General features: G+C 38.1%; 1 protein-coding gene across 1 annotated transcript in view; it reads right to left on the reverse strand.

Moving 5' to 3' along the window:
- Positions 1–25,367, reverse strand: part of LOC122794937 (mucin-22-like) — a 450,015-nt gene that overhangs the window by 100,712 nt on the left and 323,936 nt on the right. Inside the window, exon 5 of the mRNA XM_044063532.1 lies at positions 11,980–12,041. Within this exon, the coding sequence (XP_043919467.1) occupies positions 11,980–12,041 (62 nt within the window). The remainder of the gene's footprint in view (positions 1–11,979; positions 12,042–25,367) is intronic.

The following is a 25,367-nucleotide window of genomic DNA, read 5'->3' on the forward strand; positions in this document are numbered from 1 at the left end:
ATAAACACCAGCTCAAGGGATCTCAATGTCCTTTGCAGTATATATAGAACATGATGGAGGAATAGGTATGTATCTCAGAGAATAGGGATTCTGTGGAACAGTCTTCTATTCCACATAAAACAAATTACTTCTCTTACTCTAGTCAAACGTAATTTGGATGACTGGATGAATAACCACAAACTCACCTCTGATTTAGCATCCCTGTCCCTCATGGATACGGGAACATGTAAATCTCCAACATATCCTTGTTGAGCCTGTCTCTGGGTTATTCATATGCAAAAAATACAGGCTAAAACTACCATGGGAATGGATGACTAGGCTTTCTAAGATCCTCACAGATCATTAGCTTATTAAGTACCTATAAAGCTATGAATTTTTACAGTGCATGTAGTACTTGCATTCTGTATGTTATGTACTCTCTACATAAACAGAGACTGGGAATGGACCACTGAAATCATTGTTCTATCCAGTAAGCACATTATAATAAAATAAAATAATATAAAATCATTTTCATTGTCTACAACAATATGATGAGGAAATAAAATAATCAGTAGACAGTTAACTATATGTATATATTCAAAGTTTCACACATTGATGCAAAACAAGTGTCATGAAAATAATTAACAATCTAGCTAATTAAAAATATATAATTCAATAATATAAGCCCCATTTTTATCACAAGAGGAATGGAACTTTGAACAAGAAAAACATTGAAATGCTTAAGAAACTATTTACAGTTGCATCAACAAATAAATGTTGGGATAACAGTAAGCCAGTTTTGCTATGAGAAGATGACAATTAAATCTGTACTGGATTTGTAATTTCGCAAGAGAACTGGCCAAGAAGTAAAGAGCATTTCCATATACACAATGAAGGTATGCTGAGATAGAATGCATACATTTAAGTTGTTCTAATAACATATCCTTATTAATGAAGCTTAAATGCAAATAGGTCATAAACACTTCTAAAACATATTCAGTAAGTTTTCATACAGGCCATCTTTAAGTCTCCAATAATGTTACTCAATCTACAGAATCTTGAACTAAACCTGAAGTACACAAAAGGCAAGGAACTGCATGAGTTCATAGTTTCAAAAATTAATATTAGGCAAGCAGTCACTAAAACCATTAACAGCCTACCTAACCAAATAAGTCCTTGACTTGCTAATCAATTACAAAACATTCACCCCTTTATCTGGAAGGGTTAAACATGATAATCCAGATGAACACTTAAGGTTGCAGGATCATGGCAGATGTGCTGAACATAATATAATTATCAGAGAAGCAGGCAGAATTTGTAGAAGTACTACATATATTTCCAGTAATAATTATTGAAGCCAAATGATAGCAGAACAGTGCAATAGTTCAGAAGAAATATTAACAGTGACTGAAAAGTTAACAACAGAAGTTCCAATGAGGAACTGAACAGAGAATACTGCCTAAATGAGGAAGTGAACTGTGTAAAATCTGAGAAAATGGAAAGAAATGTAATACTATTTTTCTTTCAAAAAAAGAAGTAAATTGCATACAGGGCTTGCTTTTCAAAGCTGAGAGAATAAGAGCTCCCAATCAACAGATAAGAAGAATGCTTGACCTGGCACATGAATCATTCTTGGAAATAGAAATGTCAAAGAAACAGCAGGCAATGTGTTGCCCAGGAATGTCAGCTCACACATAACTTGTACTACAGATCACTTTCTTTAGACTGCATACTATAATAGTAATCTTATGAAAGCTTTGATAACAGAAATTCTAATTATTCCTTGTGATAAATGTAAAATGAAAAACAGAAAACTTAGTGATACTAGGACTAAAGTAACAAGCAGCTGACTCCTAAGAGAAACAGATGTGAGTTTAATAAAAGCTGTGGGTATGAGCAGATGAAGGGAAGTTACTGGTGTACAGTTAAATGAATAATCTGAGAAAACAAATATATATAACATAAAATGTGATAAATTAAACTGAGAAATGCATTGAGAATATGTTGAAAAAATACTAATTATAAAAGGGAATATGAAGATATATTGTCAAAGTAATGGAACCAAGAAAAAAAAAACTTTGTAGCTGAAGTTCAAGCCTTGTGTAGATGTGGTTATAAAAAAGTGGGGAGACAGGAGACCTTGTCCTCCCATGAAAACATTTTATAGACACTGGTAGAAATAGACATGTTCTAAGATGTATAAAAAGAAAAAAAAAAGTGTATTCAAAAAAGCTAATGTTTTTGAACAGAAATATGAAAAAGAGCTGTTTTGGCATTGTGTTGAAATTCCAATTACCTAATTGTGATCTTCAGAGCAATGTATCTACAAATGTGAATGAGGGGAATGAATATAAAGTTGAAGCATTCTGCCTATGCACCTTGTAGGTGATTGAAAAGGGGTCAAGGGCAGGGTCACCCATCCAGTTAACATACATACATACATACATACATACATACATAATTACATAAATAAATAAATAAATAAACAAATACATATGAATGTACTATTTCTGTATCAGAGCACTGACCCATATTCAAGCCGCACTGAACATGGAGTTAATATATATAAGTAACAGGGCTGTTGTCGACTGAGCCGCTCACATTATACTTGAAAGGCTCTAACAGTAACTTCTGGAATTAGATATTCTGTGTGAATTCTACTTTGTAAAGTGGTGGGACTTCCAGTAGTAGGTCTTGCAATTCTAACAGTAGCCATCTGTTGGCACTATTGAAATAAAATGATCCAGTACACTGACATCTGAAAAGGAGTCTAATTCACTGGGATTATGGCCACAAGTTAAGATTGTTGGCAGTAAATGCAGAGAATTAGTAAGAACATGTGGCTTTTTACTAGACATATGCATTGAGTATAATAATTTATCTGAAAATACTTTTAAGTGCTAGAAGGCACACAGAAAGAAAACAATGGGTGCTATTGTTATCTGAAAGTAAAAGTGAGAATAAAAAGATTGTTTTTTTTTTTAATTACAACAATTAAAGAATATTTTGGGCTGTTTGGTTTATGAAAATTTTGAAAAGATAAAACAGATCTGCAGATTAAAAATAGAAATTACACTTGTATAAAACCAATGTTCTCACATTTAAAATACTTCATCTCATAGGTTCATAGGTTCATAGGTTTATACTAGGCTATCTGCCCTAAGGCATTTATAAGCCTAGCCTAAAGTTTTGTGGCTTACGCCACCCCTTATATGAAAAAATACTGTGCCCATTAGTTTGTTGTGCCTCTGTCCAGCAGTGACACAGAGATGATTCCCGGGGTAAACCTACGATCTCCCATCCACAGGTCAAGATTTCTCTTGAACAGAGCCAGCGAGGTGCTCTGCCTCACATGGACCGGGATTTTATTCCACAGCATAGGGAGTCTCTGAGTGATAAATCTATCCCTCCAGCATGTCCTATTTATATCCGTGCTAAGGTTTAAGTCGCTTGCTCTAGTGGTTTTGGTGGATTTGGTTTTTTGAGGTGGAACATGTCCATTAATTCCAGGTTGGACATGGCCTTGTATGTCAGGCACATGTCACCTCTGAGCAGACGGTATGCGACTGAATAGAGCTGGAGTTTCTTCAATCTGGCAGCATATGACAGATTTTGGAGTCCCTTTATCCTTTTGGTGAGGAACTTTTGGGGTCTCTCCAATTGCTGCAGATGTCGGGTGAGATACATCCCGAATGGGGCATTGTACTCGATCATTGGTAGAAGAAAACAACACCGGTAGGCTCACCACAGCAAAAGTCCTGTTGAAAAATGAAAAACCACTGCTTCGAAAATCAAGATCTCTTTATTAAAACACTGTAGTCAAAAAGATAAGTGCTTTCGCGTGTTGTAACACACGCTTCTTCAGATCTATTTAGTCATAGGAGCAATGAGTTTATATACATTGAATAAAACTCAATCAAGCTTTTAATGCAAGCTAATTAAACAATTAACTACTTAATAGAACCTCTAATTTTAAAGACACAGTACTTGCCCACCTATCTACTATTTCAATGCTAAGAAGAGGTAGAGGAATCACTAAAATCTATATATACACATAAATGCTCAATAGATCTGTGTTATAAAATAAAAAATATATATAAAAAATATATGTATAGAAAGTATGAATAATAAAACACTCCAATCATATAAAAACAACAATATGTAGATATCATAAATAGGATAAAAATAGAATATATATCAATCTATAGCCATTGAGGAAGATAAAAGAACCTTACATACCATGCCATAAAATACATTAGGTATAGAGAACACTATCTACTTTTAAGCACTGGTCTAATAGATACACAGTGATTAATGCCCGGGGGTAAGTGAGCCCTAAGCTTAAAAATCCATTGTAATTCAATATTCTCTAATAAATTCATGTGGTCACCCCCCCGATGCTATGCTTAACTATTTGTAAGACTCTAAAGTTAAAAGCATGTTCAGTATATGTCATAAGATGTCTTGCCAACGCATTCTGTTCTTTATGTTGTTTAATATCATAAATGTGATTGTACATTCTTTGTTTTAACTTTCTCTTGGTGAGTCCTACATAGAACGCCGGACATGTGTTGCAATTTGCTAAATATATGACACTTTCCGTGTCACAAGAGGCGTAGAACCTAGGTATAAATGTAAACTTCAAATAGGGATGAACAAACACCTGATCTTTAGTTATATATTCACACATGTTACATTTCCCACATGAATATGTGCCCACCTTACATATGGTATTCAACCCTACATCAACATCTGTTGTTGGGTTATGGCACAACAGTCTTTTAAGATTTTTGTGGTTCCTATAAGCAAATTTAGGTTTATCCCCCACTAATCTCCTAGTCTGATCATCTACAGTCAACAGCTTCCAATTGTTACATATAATATTTTTCAATGACCTATTGTCATTAGTATAGGTAATGGTGATCCTGATATCATCCCTGATGTTCTTGAAATCTATCTTTGGAACTCGACCATAGGTATCACTTGATACAATAGACCTATCCTCACTCAAAACTTCAGATCTAATTCGCATTACCATATTTGGATCATATATATTAAACAGGACTTTTGCTGTGGTGAGCCTACCGGTGTTGTTTTCTTCTACATTTTGGTGTTTTCTCTGGAGGCTCGGAGAGAGGTGTGGTTTCTTTTGGTCGACTCGATCATTGGTCTGATAAGTGAAGAGTACAGGGGAACAATGACCTCACTAGATCTGGATGTGAATCCCTTCATGATCAGGTGGGCAATGTAGAAGGTCTTTCTAACCACTTTAGCAACGTGAGTGTCAAAAGAAAGGCCACTGTCAACCTGGGTCCCCAGGTCCCTGATAACCTCTTCTGTGCTTAGTGGATTGCCACCTATATGGTAGCTTGGGGTTACCTTGTTTTTCCCGAAGGGTATGACTATACATTTTTTGGCGTTTAACTTCAGGCCATGGCTCTGGCACCAGCTATCTGTTTCCGTGAGTCCCTTCTGAAGGATATCCGTGTCCGATGCACTTTCCACTATGATGCCCAGTTTGCAGTCGTCTGCAAACTTTGTCAGCCAAAGTCCTCCTATGTTGGCCTGTACTTCTGAGAAGTAGATGCCGAACAATAGGGGGCCAAGGACCGAGCCCTGTGGGACACCACTTGTGACCGGCTTGGAGTCTGACATAGTGCCAGCAACTCTAACCCTGTGGGTTCTGTCCTTAAGCCAGTTTGCAACCCATCTTGTGACATAAGGGTTTACATTTAAGCTGGTAAGTTTTTCTACAATACCCAAGTGGGGTATTGTGTCGAAAGCCTTTGCAAGGTCAAGGTAGGCTGTATGGACTGCCTTTCCCTCATCAATGGCCTTGGTGACTGTTTCGAAGAAGTCGACCAAGTTCAAAAGGCATGATCTTCCCTTGACGAAGCCAAACTGGGTCGGGTCCAATGTCTGCAAGTCCCCTATATCTTTATTTATGAGCTCCATTATGATCCTCTCCATAGCTTTGCAGACTAGACTTGTTAAGCTTATGGGGCATTAATTACCAGGGTCCGTAGAGGCACCGCCTTTGTGGAGTGGGACCACAGTTGCCGTACGCCACTCCTTGGGCACGTATCCTGTGGTAAGGCTGAGATTAAACAGCTGCCTTATGTGCGGGTTTAATTCCTCATTTAGCTCATGTAGCACACAGCCGGGGACACCATCCGGTCCCATTGATGCTGTGTTTTTAGCTTTAGAGAGAGCAGCTTTCACCTGCGCATTTGAGATGTCTGGGAGGCTACACTCTGGGATAGTTATCTCTCCTTTAGGGGAGAGGGGTGAAGTTTGCACTGAACCTGTCTGCCAGTATGTTGGCAATGTCTGTGGGTTCAGTGATTTTTGTATCATTTTGGACTAATTCTGAGCATATCTGGGAGTTTCCACCCAGGTTCCTAACATAGCCGAAAAAGGCCTTATGATTGTCCTTTGAATCCATGGCAATTTTTCTCTCAAAATTGGCCTTAGTTGATTTTATGAGTGCTCATATTTTTTACTAATAATGATCAGGGGTGACTTCCCTTTTATGGATTTTGTTCTATCATGTAATAGCTTTCTCCTCTTATTGTAAAGTTTGTTAATGGCTGGGGTCCACCAGACTGGATGTTTGCCCTTTGTGGAAACAGTCTTGGTTTTATTTGGGATTGCCTGATCCATGCAGTCCTGGAGGTGTTCATAGAAGGCATTTGTAAGGGCTTCCGCAGCTTGGGTTGTGGTTTCCACTGGCTCAGGGGCCATGAAGGATACCAAACCAGTCTTGAGTAGTGTGAAGTTTGCTTTAGAGAAGTTCTTCACTGTGGTCATTTTTGTTTGGGGTGGGGGCGGGATGTGGATTTCCAGTGAGATTAGTTTATGATCTGATCTCACCAATGAGGGACATACTTCTGGTGTGGAGCATTTTGTCCCCATGTTTGTGATAATGAGATCTAGTATATATTTTCTCCTCTCATGGGAACAGTGACTAGCTGTTCCATGGCATTTGAATTTATGAACTCCAGGAACCGTTGGGCTAGAAAGTTAGGGCTTGAGTAATGTTCCCAGTCTATATTCGGGTAGTTGAAGTCACCCAATATGATGGTGTTTGGAGATACATTTATACCCTCCAGTGTCTTCAGGAAGGCTGTGTGGGGTTCCTGAGTTTGAGAGGGTGGTCTGTAGCATACTACAATTTGTAGAGCAGTTTTGCCTATGGTTAGTTGCACCTGGATGGTTTCCGAGCGTTGCCACCAACCTGGAGGTGTAGGTATCCTTTATGAATATGGATACACCCCCTCCTTTTGTAGTGTGGTCCAGGTTTTGGGGCTGGAACGCATGATATGAGGTAAAACCTAATAGTGCCGGGGTGCTCTCAGGAGCCTTGAACCAGGTTTCAGTTACAGCACAGACATCGATGTTCTCCATACTGAGAAGGGCCTCGAGTGCATGCATTTTGAGATTTAGACTTCTGGCATTGAGCAGCATTACCCTCAGTTTCTTCCCATTTTTGTTTTCTAGGGTGGTAGGTTTAGAATTTGAGCCTTGCCTAAAAAGGCACTATGGGGTGGCAAGAGCCTTAGCCAATATCCGGAATCCCAGGGTGACAGGTGCAAGCCGTCCCTTGCAAGCAGCGTGGTTTGTCAAGCATGTCATCCCAGGCAGACAGACACTGGATCCCCTTTGAATGACACCAGACATTAAGCCAATTGTTAAAGCTGATCATCTTGTCTCTATATTGTGGCATCATTCTTGGTGAAGGAAGGATACTGCTCAGGGTCAGGGTCATACCTGCCTGGGCTACATAATCAGAGAGCTCCTCTATGTCTCTTTTCATGTAGTCCAGGAGGTACGTCTCAGGTCGTTCACACCAGCATGGACAATGACTGTGTCATATTTGTACTTGCCGTGGAGTGACCCGAGTGCTTGTGTTATGTGACGGATTCTAGCGCCCGATAGGCAGCTTACTGTGACCCTCTCCTTGTTCAGCCTGGTGAGTGGGACGTCAGTGTGTCTGACTATGGAGTCACCTATGACAAGTATGTTTGGTGTTGTATTTGGCCTTAAGGGCTGTGACTGCTTTGCACACTGATTTTGTGGTTTATGTGTTGCTTGTGGGGTGTCTTGAGGTAGCAGTTGTTTGGGTGTCTGCTTTGGAGGCCTCTGCTGTTTAGGTAAATTTTTACTCAGAGCCTCCGAGTATGTCTTTGTGTGTTTATGTGTTTGATTCAGTGGTGTTGTAGCATTATGTGAGGCTGGTTTTGTGGTGTGTGTAGTTGCCTTCTCCTCCTGTCTGGTCTTGCCAGTCCTGAGTTGAGAGAGCTCAGCCTCCAGTTTGGCTAAATAGCTGCATCTCTCGCAAGTATTTGTGTTATGTGGGAGGAGGAGAGGGTTGTCTGTGTACATGAGGCAGTTATAACATTGCTTCAAGATTCACAGATTCACCAGCTGGACCGGAGAGGAGATTGACAACTGACCTTTGGACATGCTAAAATAATATTGAGAATTCCTTAATAATTAAAAACAAGGGCCAGTGGGGAGTGAGGGTGTAGTGCTTTTAATTTTTAGTGCTGACTTATATAATTGCTTTAGTGAGCAAGTGCCAGGTAACTTGAGTGCAATGTGTTAAGTAACTAAATGCAAAAACAACAAACAGTAACTTTCTTTCAAGTGAAACAAGGAAATAAGTACAGTAAGCAATGCAGATATCACTAGTGATCGACAGAAGCGCTGAGAAGCCCCGTATTAGGTGGAATTAGCTATGAATGCAGTGAGTTCAATACCAAAGTTAACTAAACTGTCACAATAGCTGTGGGAGTGGTCTGCCTTTGTAGCACTGTAATAGCAGTGAAGACATGGCGGTCCATACATGTAATTCTGAAGTTATGGAGTGGGACATAGCATGATCAACAATGTAGGCATGACTGCAGTAATGCTCACAGCTGAGAACAATATAGTTTCTAACTGAAAGAGAAAACAAATGCTTTACAGGATACATGAGCCACAATTGGGAATGCTAAAGTGCTATGAAAGAATGAGAAAAACGATGAACTGACCAGGCATGTTTGTACATATAGAGAAAGTACTGACTTGTGCCATAAAAAGTCAATACCATAATAACAAACTAAAGGAAAAGGTGATAGCATACCCCCCAAATAAAATTGGATCCAATTCCATTGGGAAGAAGTCATGAATCTCATATATATAAGTTACTGTTTCAAATTCCCTGAATGTATGACATTAACAGACACACATGCAAGTGTGATTATATAGTTAAAGTCTATATTGCCATGAAAGGAGCCACATGATGTTAACATAGCTAATGACTGTCTACGATTCAGATTTCAAGAAATCAGAAGACTTGGGCATGAGGGGGAATCTAAATATATCATCTCCAGTCCATACAGTCTGCAATCAAACAAGTATGTGAAAAGAGCAAAAAAAATAAATGTTTGTTCCACCACTCAGCATGCTAACCAGGAACCAAAAAATACAATAATCACACTGATAAGATGAAGTACACCAGGATAATCTAAGTTAAATCATGTTTTATTAAGAATGAGTGCTTTCATCTGTACGCAAGTCAAATAAACAAAACTTCAACAGAATTTGTTAAAAATAGCATTAAGTGCGCTATTCAAATGAATTCTAATGATCACATGACAGCTTACACCTCTTCATTTTTCTCACATAGAAGGCTTCACAGGAAATACAGTTTGCTAAATAAACTAATGCTTTACTTTTACAGTTACATGTTTCAGGGCAGGATATGGTCTGTGATTGGATACTGGAAATACATATTGATGTTCATGAATTTCTCTGAAATATTTGCTGACATGACATTTTGATTATGGAAAGAACATAGTCTATTTTCATATGCCAAGCCACTGAAAGAATTATCAAGGAAATGATTAATAATGACATTGGAAATCTCAGGATACTGGATTCAAGCCAGTTTGTTTTTGTCAAGGGAAAATCATACCTATTCATTCTGGTAGATTTTTTTGAGAAGGTCACCAAGGCAATGGATGAGGGCAAAATAGTGCATGGTGCCTGCCTTGATCTATTCAACCATAAAATGGACCAATGGATGAGAAATCAGACATTCACTCCAGTCTCTCACTTATGTTTCTAATGGATAGCGCAACTTGTAAATGTTTGACCACACATGCCCAAGTTTACAAATGCCCCTAAATGTAACCTCTAGGACACCAAATTTGCTGGATCCATTTGAGGTGCATGGCTAGGCTTAAAGAGACCCTTGTGATTATTATTCAGGTATATAGCTATGACCCTATGAACAGTGAAAAATCTCAAGAGAAGCAACACGTTACACTTTTAAAATATAGGAGTACTATAAGAGACTAGGATACCATTGGAAGGATTCCACCTCTTACTAGCACATCTGTTAAGGACATACATTTGAACAGGAAATCATCTACTTTATCAACATAATCAATGTCAGAAAATACACAAAGTGAAAGAATAATGGAAGGAAATCAGTATACATAGATATACTATTATGATAGATAGTGCTTAAGACTATCAGATGTTTAAGCTGATGATAAAGTAAGAACACAAAAACTGTGGGAAAGTTTGCAGTCTGTAGCTGAAGGTGATGAAAAAGCAGTCTAGATAAAGGTCCTGTGTTATTTTGGGACAAATGGAAAACTGTATAGGAGGAACCATAGAAATTTGTATATCAAAATACAATGAGGTTAAGAGGTGAAGGCAACCTGAACTGCCACATCTGTTACTGACATAAGAAAATAGAGAGTCTTTGAACTGTGTTAAGAAAGAATAACAAAGGGATAGTCCTGAGTTTTTTCTCCAATAAGATGTAGTGTAGCAAGCATTGTTCCGAAAGACTTGACGACCACCTACTAAATTCTAAAGATATGAAGACCACTGAAGAAACCAAACAGATACATGGACACATACAGGGTTGGTCATGATATTAAAGAATGAAAAGTTACATTAACTGAAATGTCTTTTGAATATGCATAGAATGGCTATGTTGACATAAGACATCCAAGTCATGCATAATACAGAGTTAGTAAAGGAACTTAGGAACAATACAAGGTGAGCTTTCTCATGGACACTTGGATACCTAACTGGACACACTTTAAGTAGACATACTTAATAGTTCTTCACATGCTTTGTAAATACATAAAGTATTTACCACTTAAAATCAAGTAAAGCAGTATACAACAACACTGAATACATTTATTTTTATCATCCCATCCAGTCATCAATTTGTACCTTACAATTAGCCTAGCTAATGCCTTTGAGCTTGAGTAGCAGCATATTCATTGGCTGGAAATATGCCAGGTTAGGAGCATATCCATCCAACAAGTCTTGTTTATTTTGGCTGTAGAGTGAAGTGCTGCCTTCTGGCAGATCCGCTGGCTTTGTAAAGTAATGTGAGGTTAAATAGGCTTGGATGTTTTACAACTTAATGAGTGAAATATAGGTCACCTCAGAGCAGCCAGTAAGCTACCAAGTATAAGGATATTCACATTAAACTGTTTGGAGAGTTGAAAATTAAAAAAAAAAAAAACAGTGGGACATAAATGATTAAAGCAGAAAGAATACTTCAAAACAAGCAGACAGGAACTTTATTCAAAAAATAAATAGAAATAAATACCACATGATTTTGTGCTTTCTTGCACTTTATCAACTATTTAAAAATAATGCACAATTTAAAACCACTTTTATAAGCTGAAACAGTGAATGTTGCAAGTTGTTAAAACAATGCACAATTTTAAATCACTTTTATAAGCTGAAACAGTGAATGTTACATGATCATTGTATCAATGACCTTTGCTTCACAACACACTTAAAATTGTAAGAGTCATTCATACTACCAAAATCACAGCATCATGTTCTGATACACAACAGGAAGCTGCAGTATTAAGTCTGATGCTGAAGTCTTGCTTTCATATAAACTTACTTCTTCTAAGATTCTTTACATACCATAATATGAATATTGAAATGAAGGCAACAAGTAGACTTAATTACCCGAATGCTTTTATGCTAGCCCATTGAAATCCAGGTAAAAAGCGTGTATAAGTTTCATTTAGCTGAAAGAAAAATAGGTGTAATCAGTAAAATCAAATGAACTGTGTGAACGAAAAACATCAGTTACTTGAATGCTTTCATATTTGACCATGCAAACTGCATTGTTAACCAAGTCAGCGAGAAGCATTTCATTATGCATATTGCTTAGTCAATAAGAGCAACACAAATAATGTATTTACATATACAATGCAGGACATCATGACAGAAATTAAATGAAAAATACAAGAAAAAAATATGCTACATTAAACTGCAATAATTTTAGAAGTTAGCCATGGTTTGTCTTGTCTCTAGCAGACAATGGATAATAGATACATAAGAATACCAACTTTTTTAGAAAATGTTTTTTTTTTTTTAATGCAGCGACATAAAGTTCCAATTAAGTCATAAGCACACTATAAAACATTCTCTTATCATAACATTTCAAATGGCATGTTATTCATGTATTTCCTAATGGGAATATAGTTCTTAAACTTCCAAGAATTGCTTACAATACAGCAGAGAAAGATAGAGTAATTAAACTCAACCAGAAGTAAAGCAGAATAATTATAAAATAGGCGAGAAAGATGTCTTTTAGCCTAAAGTACAGCACAACATGAAATTAACTTTTGTATTTCAAACTGGGTAAAAACTGTTAAGTTGAATGATTGACATTATATACAATGGGAATGCATTAGATACATGTCCTTTTTGTTTTAAATGAACAATACTAACAGAAGAGTGCATTTTAGCATTATTAGTTACAATGTCAGTGTTAAATTCTTCTAAATTCATGCAAATAGTTACTATATGGACTGGAAACAAGAAGGCAAACTATTTTGTTGTTCTGCATTCTTCAAATATGTGACTGAAGAATGTTCATTTCAGTAAACCCAAGACTTAGGGTAGGTAAGAAAATTGATATGACAGCAAGGTAAGATTTTGTGACTCTGTCATGACAAAACTGGAAGAAAATGGTGTCTCCACTATGTAGAAACACACACTATGTGGGGCATGCCATAATTTCTGTGAACCCACTCACTAAAAATGTAATGTTTATAACACAGTACAATGAGCATTTGCTAAAATATCTAGGACAAAAAGTAAACAAGGAAACTCCAATGTTTTCTGTATTGTTTGTGTTTTTTCTACTAGTTTTCATTGTATAAACATATGTTGGGGTTGTAAACATAAAAACTGTCATGACAGTTTTTTTTTTTTTTTTTGCAAAGCACTGACATTTTTTCTGAGCTGTTAATTACTTACTTGCTTATGAACACTAATACACATGGATGGATATTTACTTACTAGATGATATTATTAGACAGATGTATTTTTATATTTATAGTAGTCTACTTAGATAGCTATGTGTTTTTTCTTATAGGTTCATAGGTTCATAGGTAGGTACTAGGCTATCAGCCCTGGGGCCTATACAATCCCAACCAAAAAGGTATCCTGGCTTTTGCCACCAAAGAAAATATTTTCCTGTGCCACTGTCGAGCAGAGCCACAGAGGTGATCCCCGGGGTGAATTTCCTATTTCCCAACCAATTGTCAAGATTTTTCTTGAAGAGTGCTAATGAGGAGCTTTGTTTGATATAGATAGGTAGTTTATTCCAGAGTATGGGAAGTCTCTGGGACAGGAATCTATCTCTCCGGCATGTTCTGTTTATTGTGGTGACAAGGTTTATGTCCCTAGAGCGTGTAGCTTGGAGGGATTGGGATTTCTTTAAGTGGAGCATGTCCAACACCTCTGGGTTTGACATAGCTTTGTATGTTAGGCAGAGATCACCTCTGAGTAGGCGATATGTGACGGAGTAAAGCTGGAGTTTTTTGAGACGGTCTGTGTAGGGCATCTGTTTGAGGCCTGTAATCCTCTTTGTGAGGTATTTCTGCAGCCATTCCAGTTGTTGTAGATGTCTTGTGAGGTACATACCAAAAGGGGCATTGTACTCTATAATGGGTCTAATGAGTGATGAGTAGAGGGAACAATGACCTCTTTTCCTGGATGAGAAAACTTTTTTGATGAGGTGTGCCACATAGAAGGATTTCCTGACTACTGTGGCGATGTGATTATCAAAGGAGAGACTACTGTCCACCTGTGTCCCAAGGTCTCTTATTACACTTTTGGTGTTAAGTATACTACTGCCTATGTTGTAGTTCATGGGTACAGAGTTTTTACCAAAGGGGATGACAATGCACTTTTTGGTATTGAGCTTGAGGCCATGGCTTTGACAACAGGCATCTGTCTCAGTGAGGCCCTTTTGTAGGATGTCCACATCGTTAGGAGTTTCGATTATGGCTCCTAGTTTGCAGTCATCTGATTGATTTTAGTTATTGTCACAAACCTGATGACTTTATTGCATTAGATAGGTGCAAGCAATTTTAGTTAAAAAAGTATTTTTATGTGTATTTTATGCTTTTCTTAATACCTGGTTTGGGAATGTGGGTTGCAGATAGATAGGTAGTGTTTTATTTAATTAGGATTTTATTTGATCTAATAAGTAGTAGTGCGTGGGGGTGGGTACTTGTTCTAAAATGCACTTTTATGCCCCTGTTTATACTGTTTGCCTTGAATAGGCTGGTTTAAAATTAAACAATAAAGATATGTTCCACACCTACTTTTAAGTATATAAAAGTTGATAGGTTTAACATTGTTAAAATGTTTCTGATTTTTTGTTACTGAGGATAGTTTGTCTATGATGAATAAAGGGTTGTTGATTTGAAACACTACCTGGGGTTTCATGATTTTTGGAAATTATTGTGACTGAGCTCATCAACAAATTTTTAAGACCACCAGCTTCTTTATTTTCTTATTTTTTACTTTTTTTTATTGTATGAATTAAACACATACTCCTAAACCTTATATAATGTAATATATTCCAAAATGAATTAATTAGTATACTCAATATAGCTGCCCACAGCAAAATGTCCTAATACTGAATATAGAAGCCATATGATCCAGGTCTCTAGGCTGACCTATGGATAGACAGATTTTAAAGGAAAAAGAAAAAAACATTTTTTTTACCGCTGCAATATATACACTATCATTTACCACCATTAGACTTATACTATTAACACAAATCTTCATATACAACCTTTTTGAAAGCAGAAATTAAGATCTCAAACTAGAAAGAAACCCGAGCATTAATTATAAAACAGACTGATACAATACATAAATCTATTTTAACTTAAAGTCAATAATAAAAAATTCAAAAATGCATATCTAATTCATTTAGAAAGTTATACAACATGACTGCCACGATGATCCCTTTACCAGTGAGAAATCTAATCCCATATGGTAAAGAAATGTAACTTCAACCTTGAAGATAATTAATAAAAAACAAATAATCAATATAAAATGATGAAAAGAAATCACAGATTCCAAAGGAAAAAATTCCACTCAAACCAATGTGGAACATGTAACAAATAAAACAAAAGATTATATATCAGCGCCAATACCCTAACATTTGCCATGCATGAATAAATCATTAAGTTATAGCATATTACATTTTTTACCAATTCCTTTTTCTAAGCATTTGCTTAGTGTACATAGTTAAATCATCTAGCAGCCATACTGACTCTATGTTCTGCAAAGTTCTCAGGCATTTTCTTTACAAACCAAAGTCATTGGCAAATACAGCTGATCTCGAAGAACATACCTACTTGGTCCACAAATAAATAAATAAAATGCCTGGATGGGATCACTAATACACAAACCACACCAAAGAGTGAACAGAAGAGTCCCCTCATCACCACCTACCACAATTCCCACATTAAAAAGTACTACATATGCTTAATGAGCTAATTTTGTATTTAATATATATATATATATATATATATATATATATATATATATATATATATATATTTCTATAGCCCATCCAAACTCCCAAGCAACAAATAAGAGATTGCTAACTAATAAAATGCCAGACTACCTCCCATCACCTGTATTTGTCATCCAAAATAATATGCTTTGAGTTCTTTTCTGTTATGTATTACTGTATAGGTGTTACAACAAAGACACAAAATAGAACTATATGGATAAATCTAGAAATTAATACTTAGGAGAAAAAGTATACCAATATTTTTCATGCCCTTGCCTAACCAAGACACTTGGAGGGCTTCATAAAGGTTTTTACAAGCCCCGGGATTCACTAATCTCCCGTGCAGGAATAAGTTATTCCTGCACAGAAACAACCGTTTAAGGACAGCACGGCATGCATAGTAATGAAGGCGCACTGCCTGTGCTCCTAAACAGACATGGAGCATGGACGAGTGCAGGGCGGGGTGTCTGATAGCAGATCTCTCACAATACACATGCCCCTGCACTCAGGAAGTGCCGTTCAGCAATTACAATGAGAGAGAATGCTCATAGGAGTTTGCATACCTCCCAACTGTACAAATCATCACAGAATGTCCAGATTTGTTGCCCATATAGTTGGCCTGTACCCCATTTGTACTGGGAAATTATGGGATGATGTCAGGATTGAAGCCATTAAATAATGGCATACATTTGAGTCTCAGACACCAAAATCCGTCAGAAAACATATAGTAAAACAAATCCTGTTACTCCAGCAACTTTCCCAAGTTTATAAGAGCAATAATTAAAATATGTCCATAGTTGTACCTCATTTTGTAAAGCTTTGTCCAGATAGTTTGCCTGAAGAGGTTGAGGGGTATGAGGGGTTGCTAGGATGTCTGCCAAATGTGCAGATGCATACTGAAATCCACAGCAATAAGTGAAACCTGTCCCTTCCTAGAGAAAATAACAGTATATATTTTTTTTCAAACAGATTAAATTTAACCATAGATGCATGAGTTTGCCCATTGCTTAGCTATGCATATTATAGCATAAATAGCACAAGAAGATAAATAGCAAGATATATTCAACTGAAGCAGAACTGCAATAGTGTAGTGGTCAGAGCGTTCACTTTACAAGCAGTCATTTCCGGTTTGAGTCTCACTGTAATAAATTCCATTTTCCATGTGAAATCACTTTATGAACATTTTTTTTTGCTGTATAACCTACTAAATAACATATATTTGTGAACTGAAGCACTGAATTAAGTGCAGATGTGAGGTGTCATTGTAGTAATGTGGTAAAATCCACAGATAAACACAAGTGCCCCTTACAATATATGTACACATGAATCAGGGATACTAAATGAAGGTATACTGTGTAATGAATAATAAATTCAGAGAGTGTCCAAATCTACCACTTTCCCAAGATCCATGTTTCATTTATTTCTAAATTAGTTTGGGGGGTAAGCAGGGCAAGCACTTTTAAGCAGCAGTAAGTGGGTTTAAGCCCATTTGTGCTGGGGTAAGCAATGCGCACACAGGTTAAGCAATTTTGAAGCTAACTCTCTGTAATCATATTTAACCAGAAGTTAACATTGCTTACTATCATGCAAACCTGCGTAAACCAGCTTACAACTGCTTAAAAGTGCCTTAATCCCTCTGTATCCAACAGCCCCTGCTCTGGCCAGCAACAAAATAAACAGGCATTGCAGGTCTTGATGCCAGGACCCTGTACATTATAGTCACAGCAGTTAACTAGTAAGCCATCATAGCTGTACATAAAATTGAGGTATACCCAAAACAGATCCTCACTATAGCAAAATCACAATTTACATGTGAAAGGAATCTTTAAACAGTTTTATGTTATATGATCTACTACATAACATATATATGTGAACTGGAGTACTGCATTAAGTCCTGATGTGAGGTGTCATTGTAACAAAGTGGTGAAATCCCCCCAAAAACACAAGGACTCCATACAGTGTACGTACACATGAATCACAGATACCAAACAAATATATAACATGTAATGAATGATAAATCAATGCCAAACAGCAAATAGAGTGCAACTTTAAAAACAAGCAATGCTAAGCATTGCACACTCCTGCTTACTAGGTGTCAGCAATGTGTAGCCCAGCTAAATCAATTTGCCCATTGGTATACCCCTTTAAGCAATGCCACCTTAGTTAAGCAGGTTTTCCCATAGCTTAGCATTTTCAAAACCATGCAATCACTGCAAAGTATGGGAAATTGGCCCTATTTAAACCCCACAGGTGAGAATACATCTCATAACTGGTTGCAGCTTCCTCCTCTAGGCACTATGGCTGGTGTTGGAGAAAGATTGTGCTTCCGAGCGCAGTGCTGGGGCATCCAGGAGTCCAAAGTCATGGCAGGATTCCTCGTTAAAGACCATGAACAGAGTCTGCTGCAGGGCCAGAAACAGGGTTCCAAATATAAAGCAGAAGCCTGGAACTGTCTCGCCCATGACCTCACCAGTGCCACTGGCATTCCTCGAACTGGTGAGCAGGTCAGGCATCACTATGCCAACCTGAAACGGAGGAAGAGAGAGCTCTTGGATCAGTGGATCTAAGAAGCTAGGCAGTTGGGTGATGTCCCAGCTGTGTGTAAGTACTCATCCTAAAACCTGTTTAATAATTGCCAGTTCATGTATATTATGGATAGAACACAAAAATAGCAAGGGATGATGAAATAATCACAGCCGGCTCTTCAAACTAAGAACACAGGTTTATTAAGTAAGTGCTTTCAGAGGGAACAATGTCTCTCCTTCATCAGACAAAGGTTGGAATTATGGATAGATATGGCTAAGTATTCCTTTTATGTCTTTGACAGTGGCAGAAGAGTGGGCTGTGAATCAGGAAGATCATGCCTGTAGGCTGCAGAGGCTGTGTCACAACGCAGGTTAATAATAATCTTGCATGTACTGTCATAAGAAATAAATCTAAAAGTAGTAGAAAGTTAATTGCCAGTATAAAACCTGTATTGTGTATGGCATGTACTGAATAAACCAGACAATATGGCAGGAAGAGTCTCATATAGGTTGTATGTAAATAAAAGGGTAACAGCCTGGCAAAAAAGGTCTAACTCCTAGACTGCTTGTGTTTACTCTAGTATCATATGGTAATGTAGTGTTGCATTCTCTTAATAGTACTGTTGTATTAAGCACTGTTACCCACACTGTGCTACATAAATAAAATGTGTAGGAATGTCTGTATACGACTGTTGTAATCACAAGGTCATATTGTACAACTGAGAGAGACTTAGACAGGAAACAGTGAAAAGATAGACAACATAATCCAAATAGCACACTCTCAACTGAGACATGAAGTGGTGCATTTTAGCACACACAGCCATGGTTCGAATCCTGGGAGTGGTAGTAAGCTGTATGCAGAATCATACTCCACAACTGTACAGATATTGTCAGAAAGTCCAGATAATTGGCGTAATTCTCCTGTCTGTCACCCTGTCCACCTGGCAAATCAGTGGGATGATGATTCCAGAAGTTTAGGCAGCAAATAATGATATACAACTGATTGTCAGACATCATAACTGTCAGAAATATATCTATAAGAACAAACCTGTCACTTTAATAACTCACCAAATTGTTATGAGAATAGTAAGCAAAATATGTCCCATCTCCACCCCCATGTTGTGAAGCTATGACCAGAGTGTGTGCAGTAACAGGGTGGGACGCATGTGCATAATAATAATGTGGAATCTGGTAATATGTACGGCAACATTCAGGTAGTGTTAACAAACATTCCCCCCACAGGTCTGTTAGATACGAAAACTATGCCTAGAAATAAAAGATTGAAATCCTGGACTGGTACTCTTTAGTCTGGTATTGCATGGCATTGTTAGTGTTGTAGTTTCTCTGAATAATAAGGTATTACTCATCACTGTCATCCACACAGTGCTACATAATAAAACTGTCTCGGAAACCCTGTATAAGAGTGTTGTAATTACAAGGTCAGATTGTAAAACCACAGGAGACTTATAGACAGAAATCAGAGAAGAGATACACAACAATATATATATATATACCACACTCAACTGTGATGTACACTGTTTTATTTTTAGCAGACACAGCCATGGTTTAAATCCTGGAAGTGGTAGTAAGCTGTATGCAGACTCATACCCCTCACCTGTACAGATTTATCCAAAATGTCAAGATAATTGGCCCATATCTGCTGCCTGTTACCATGTCCCCCTGGCAAATCAGTGTGATGGTCTCTGACATTTAGGCAGCATTTAATGACATATAACTGACTGGCAAACCTGTAAATATTCAGAAAATGTATATGAAAACAAACCTGTCATTGTAGCAACTCACCAAAAGTTTATGAGGGCAATAGTCAAAATATGTCCCAGTTTCACCTGCATGTTGTCAAGACTTGCCCAGAGTGTGTGCAATAAGAGATGGAGAGGTATGTGCATAACATCAACCTAGAATCTGGGTATATGCGTAGAAACAGTCAGGAAATGTTAAAAAACAATCCATCTACAGGTATACCAGGTAAGAGGTGTATACTGCAGGTAAAACACAATTCATGTATACAGTTGTCTACAACCATACCACTGTCCAAACTAAGGACATAGGGTAGTGTAATAATACCTGTAAGGTACAGATTACAGCACTGACTAAGAAAGTAATGAGAACTACAGGGATATACAAGCTGTTAATTGACATCTCCCCCCCCACCATATCTGCAACAATAAACTAAATACATAACTCAATCGGTATGTGTACAATTAAATCTACTGTTGGGACATATGTCCTATTGTTTGATAAATATTGAAATTTGTTTCTATGCATGTGCCATGTTGAAATACTCCCACATTGGTGGCATGCTGCCATCAATGTACCTGCATGCTGTTGTAATGGCCACTGTGGTTCCATATATGCATGTGTTCTGTTTGCTATACAACTGTTCCATATCTGGTGTTTTGGGTTAATGGGAATATCTATGCATGCTGTTATACCTAATACTAGAATGTGTTAACTATTACTAACCCACATATGTTTTAAAATTGAAACACCATGGTACGTTTGGTAAGGCCAGTCCCAGTGGACCCACCTCCTCCACCTCGTCTGGCCACAGCACTGGGCACCAGCATGTCTAGGGCAAACCCAAGGACTTCCTTGTTCGCTGGTCCGGCACAACCTTTGGGTGGAACTGACTCAGGGGATGGAGCTCACTCCCCCGGGAGCTGGCATGGACAGGATACTGTCACCTGTCATCAGGTCCAAGGTCTGGTGCATAGCAAGCTCCATAGGGAGTTTGGAGATCTGCTACACCAGATTGAGGGCCATGTGGTGCATCTAGAGGGTCAGCCTGACCCTCCTACCCAGCCACCAGCACAGCCACCTTTGGGGCTGTGAAGGTGCAGTGGTGATTGCCCATGGGTGGGGACCTCATTCCCACTGTTTTCATTTGGGGGCTCATGGGCTTCCAACTTCTAAACACTCCTCCCCATCCAAGGTGTTTGCCCCACACATGTGTCATATACCACCCCTGTATGCTGTCTTGTCAGTCTTGTCTGTCATCCTACCCAACCTACCTCCCCAACATCCCAGTCAAACCTTAAAAAAAAAAGGGCAATCTGTTCCCCAAAAAAAATCTCGCCCCATACATAGCTGTCCATTTTGCACACGTGTCCACTGAACACATGTAATTTGGTCTAACTGGTTTCACAACATATTATTGTTGTCCTCTCCCCTCTCTCAGGGGTATGAGGGTCCAAATTTACCTCAAATCAGTGTATATGCACAGCTGTTGCTGTAAAAGAAATGGGCAGCTATGTACCTTCCCTACACCCGTCCTGCACATACCTAGCTATTTTCCCTACTGTCTTTCCCTCTTTGTGCCCCTTTTTTACCACATTCCTAGCAACCCTTTATCTTTTCTTTTATAAAAATTAGCATGGGGTAAGCAGGAGTAAGCACTTTTAAGCAGCAGTAACCAGGTTTAAGCCTGTTTGCATGGGGGTAAGCAATGCCTACACATGTTAAGCAATTTAGAAGCTGAGTATAAGAAACTGTAACCGGAAGTTAGCATTGCTTACCATCACACAAACCTGTGCAAACCCACTTAAAACTGCTTAAAAGTGCCTTAATAACTCTACATACAATAGCCCTTGTTCTGCCCAGCAACAAAATAAACAGTCTTTCCAAGTCTCGAACGCAGGATGCTGCATACCATAGCCAAAGTGATTTACTACTAAGCTAGGTTAGATATACATAACCCTGATGTTTTTACAAACATATCATCCAGCAAAGTCATTTAGCAGTGCAGGAAATGTAATTATATATGTAGATGTATGTGCATGTACATATATATATATATATATATATATATATATATATATATATATATATATATATGTAGATATAGATATATATCTATAGATATATAAGAGAACACAACAAATACATATATGACCAAAGACACCATTAATGGGGGTGAGGGGGCACAATCTAAGTACCTCTTGTAATTATTGATATCATTCCCTCCCCCACAGTCAAACAAATCTGCCTTGCACCACAATACCAACACTTGCAAGTACCATACCCAGGACCCTACACAACATAGCCACAAGAAGTTAACAGTAATCCATCCCACCTATACGATGTCAGGATGGTATCAATAACATATCATGCAGTACAGTCTGGCTACCATAGGTGGAGGTGGGGTTACATCAAGGATCAGCTCTGAGCCCTTTCTTATTTGCAATGGTGACGGACAGGTTGACAGATGAGATCAGACAGGAGTTCCCATGGACTATTATGTTTGCCGATGACATTGTGATCTGTAGTGAGAATAGGGAACAGGTGGAGGAGACCTGGGAGAGATGGAGATATGCTCTAGAGAGAAGAGGAATGAAGGTCAGCAGGACTAACACAGAATATATGTGTGTGAATGAGAGGGTGAATAGAGGAATGGTGAGGATGCAAGGAGTAGAGGTGGTGAAGGTGGATGAGTTTAAATATTTGGGGTCAATAGTTCAGAGTATTGGTGAGTGTGGAAGAGAGGTGAAGAAGAGTGTACAGGCAGGATGGAGTGGGTGGAGAAGAGTATCAGGAGTGATTTGTGACAGACGAGTACCAGTAAGAATGAAAGGGAAGGTCTACAAGAGGGTAGTGAGACCAGCTATGTTATATGGGTTGGAGACAGTGGCATTGACAAAAAGGCAGGAGTTTGAGATGGATGTGGCAGAGTTAAAGATGTTAAGATTTGCATTGGGTGTGACGAGGGTGGACAGGATTAGGAATAAGTATATTAGAGGGTCAGCCCAGGTTAGAAGGTTTGGAGACAAAGCCAGAGAGGCAAGATTACGTTGGTTTAGACATGTGCTGAGGATGAATGCTGAGTATATTGGGAAAAAGATGCTAAGGATGAAGCTACTAGGTAACAGGAAAAGAGGAAGGTCTAAGCTAAGGGTTATGGATGTCATGAGAGAGGACATGCAGGTGGTTGGTGTGACAGAGCAAGATGCAGAGGACAGGAAGAAATGGAAACAGGTGATCCACTGTAGCGACCCCTAACGGGAACAGCCGAAAGAAGATAATGATGATGAGTCTGGCTGCCATAGGAAATGTACAATGTGGAAGCAATAAACATTCCAATGATACATATACACACACATATATGAAGATACATATACGTATATATATATATATATATATATATATATATATATCTATGTATATATATATATATATATATATGTATATATATATATATATATATATATATATATATATATATATATATATATATATATATATATATATATGTATATACACATACACACACACACACACACACACACACACACACACACACACACACACACACACACACACACACACACACATACATATATTACTACATATAGATATGTATAGGAAGATACATATTTAGAGGGGGCACAGCATATTGAACAGCCAGTATTCCTACAGTTGCCACCTTTCAAAATGGACAGTGTATGATTGTCTCATACAAAAGGCAATTATTGCATGAAACATATACCCACAGAGAAGTCAAAGGATATGACACCAAACACAGGTTTGCATATATAAGAAATGTTCATTTGTGTACTATTACAGTTGTATATGCCATGTCATAGAGCTGTTAGGTGTTTGAAATACATGCTAACTGAGTAATGCAACTCTCAAGCAGATCATTTCACACAGTAATCCGAAAACATAACATATGTTGCTGTCCAGGCCAAGGCCTTCAAGTATTACAACAGTAAAGAAAGACTGGGCCAGAGGATAACAATAAATCAACAGTAAGTAATGCAGATGTAGTTCAGCAGCCTCCAATTACACTCTGTACGCAACCCCTAGGGGGAAAAGAATTAAGTTGTCACAATGGAGATGTACCTGTTACATAATAATGCTTAACTTAAAACATCACTATCACACCGACAAACAGAACAGTCTGTATGACAGTAAGCACTAGGCTACCAATGTTCCCAAGGTGAAATGTATGAACATGTACAGCCATATACCTTAAGGTGTCTTACTATTGATATCCCTCACATGTTGTAGCAGCCTAGGTTATATATTGTGCATATCCCACCCCCATAGACTGACATACAGGGGCATATAACGGCTGTAGCCCACATATATATATGGACCCTACCCAACAATATATGTGGGGACCACAGCATCACTGGAATGATGGCAGGAATGGCAGCACGACATAATCACTGGCCAGTACGTAACAACCTCTTACTGCATGTCATATGGACAAAGCCTGGTATATAGGTGGACAGAGACCGGAACACAGGGCCATATTTGCAATATTGTTGTTATACACTAAGAAAGTTGCTGGTGTTACAAGATTGTTTGCAACATACCCTTAGTCAGGAATATGAAATCAGAAACACAAATGGATGTAGCCATATACTGATAGCAATCAACAGACAGAATGCCAGTGATATATCTGAGACAAGACCTGTGTGGTGGACAGACAAAACATAACAGGCAATCCTCTGGCCATCATGTGGATAGGCCCACAGTTGATAGCTATGCAGACAAACTGCATTCCATGCTAAACTAGTATGCACACACAAACCCTGTAACACTAGCGGTATACAATGCATATAAAAACACTACTCACACTGTCTGCAGGTCTGGAACCTTATTCAAATATGCAGCTGGCCTATGTCCGCAAGTCCTCTTGTAAGAGGTATTGCTACCTACTGTCTGTAACACTGCTGGCCACACACAGAAAGGATGTCGTCCATACAGGAAAGGTAAAGGGACCACACTCACATGATTTAGGAATTTATTGTAGTGGGTTACCATGACAGTGGTAATTGGAAGTACTACACAACAGGCTGCATGCAGGTAGCAAGTGGTGGACACTGATTGGTGCAGAGGCCATCACCTGATAATGTGCATCACTTACAAAATCCATGATGCAATCTATTCAAAGCAGTTCAATCCATTTAGTGGAGAAAGACAGGGTAAGAGAGAAAGAGAGAGAAACAAAAAAAAAACAAAAAACAAAAAAAAAC

The sequence above is a fragment of the Protopterus annectens genome, chromosome 2.part1, assembly GCF_019279795.1.
Source record: "Protopterus annectens isolate FY-2018-M chromosome 2.part1, PAN1.0, whole genome shotgun sequence".
NCBI lineage: Eukaryota > Metazoa > Chordata > Ceratodontiformes > Protopteridae > Protopterus > Protopterus annectens.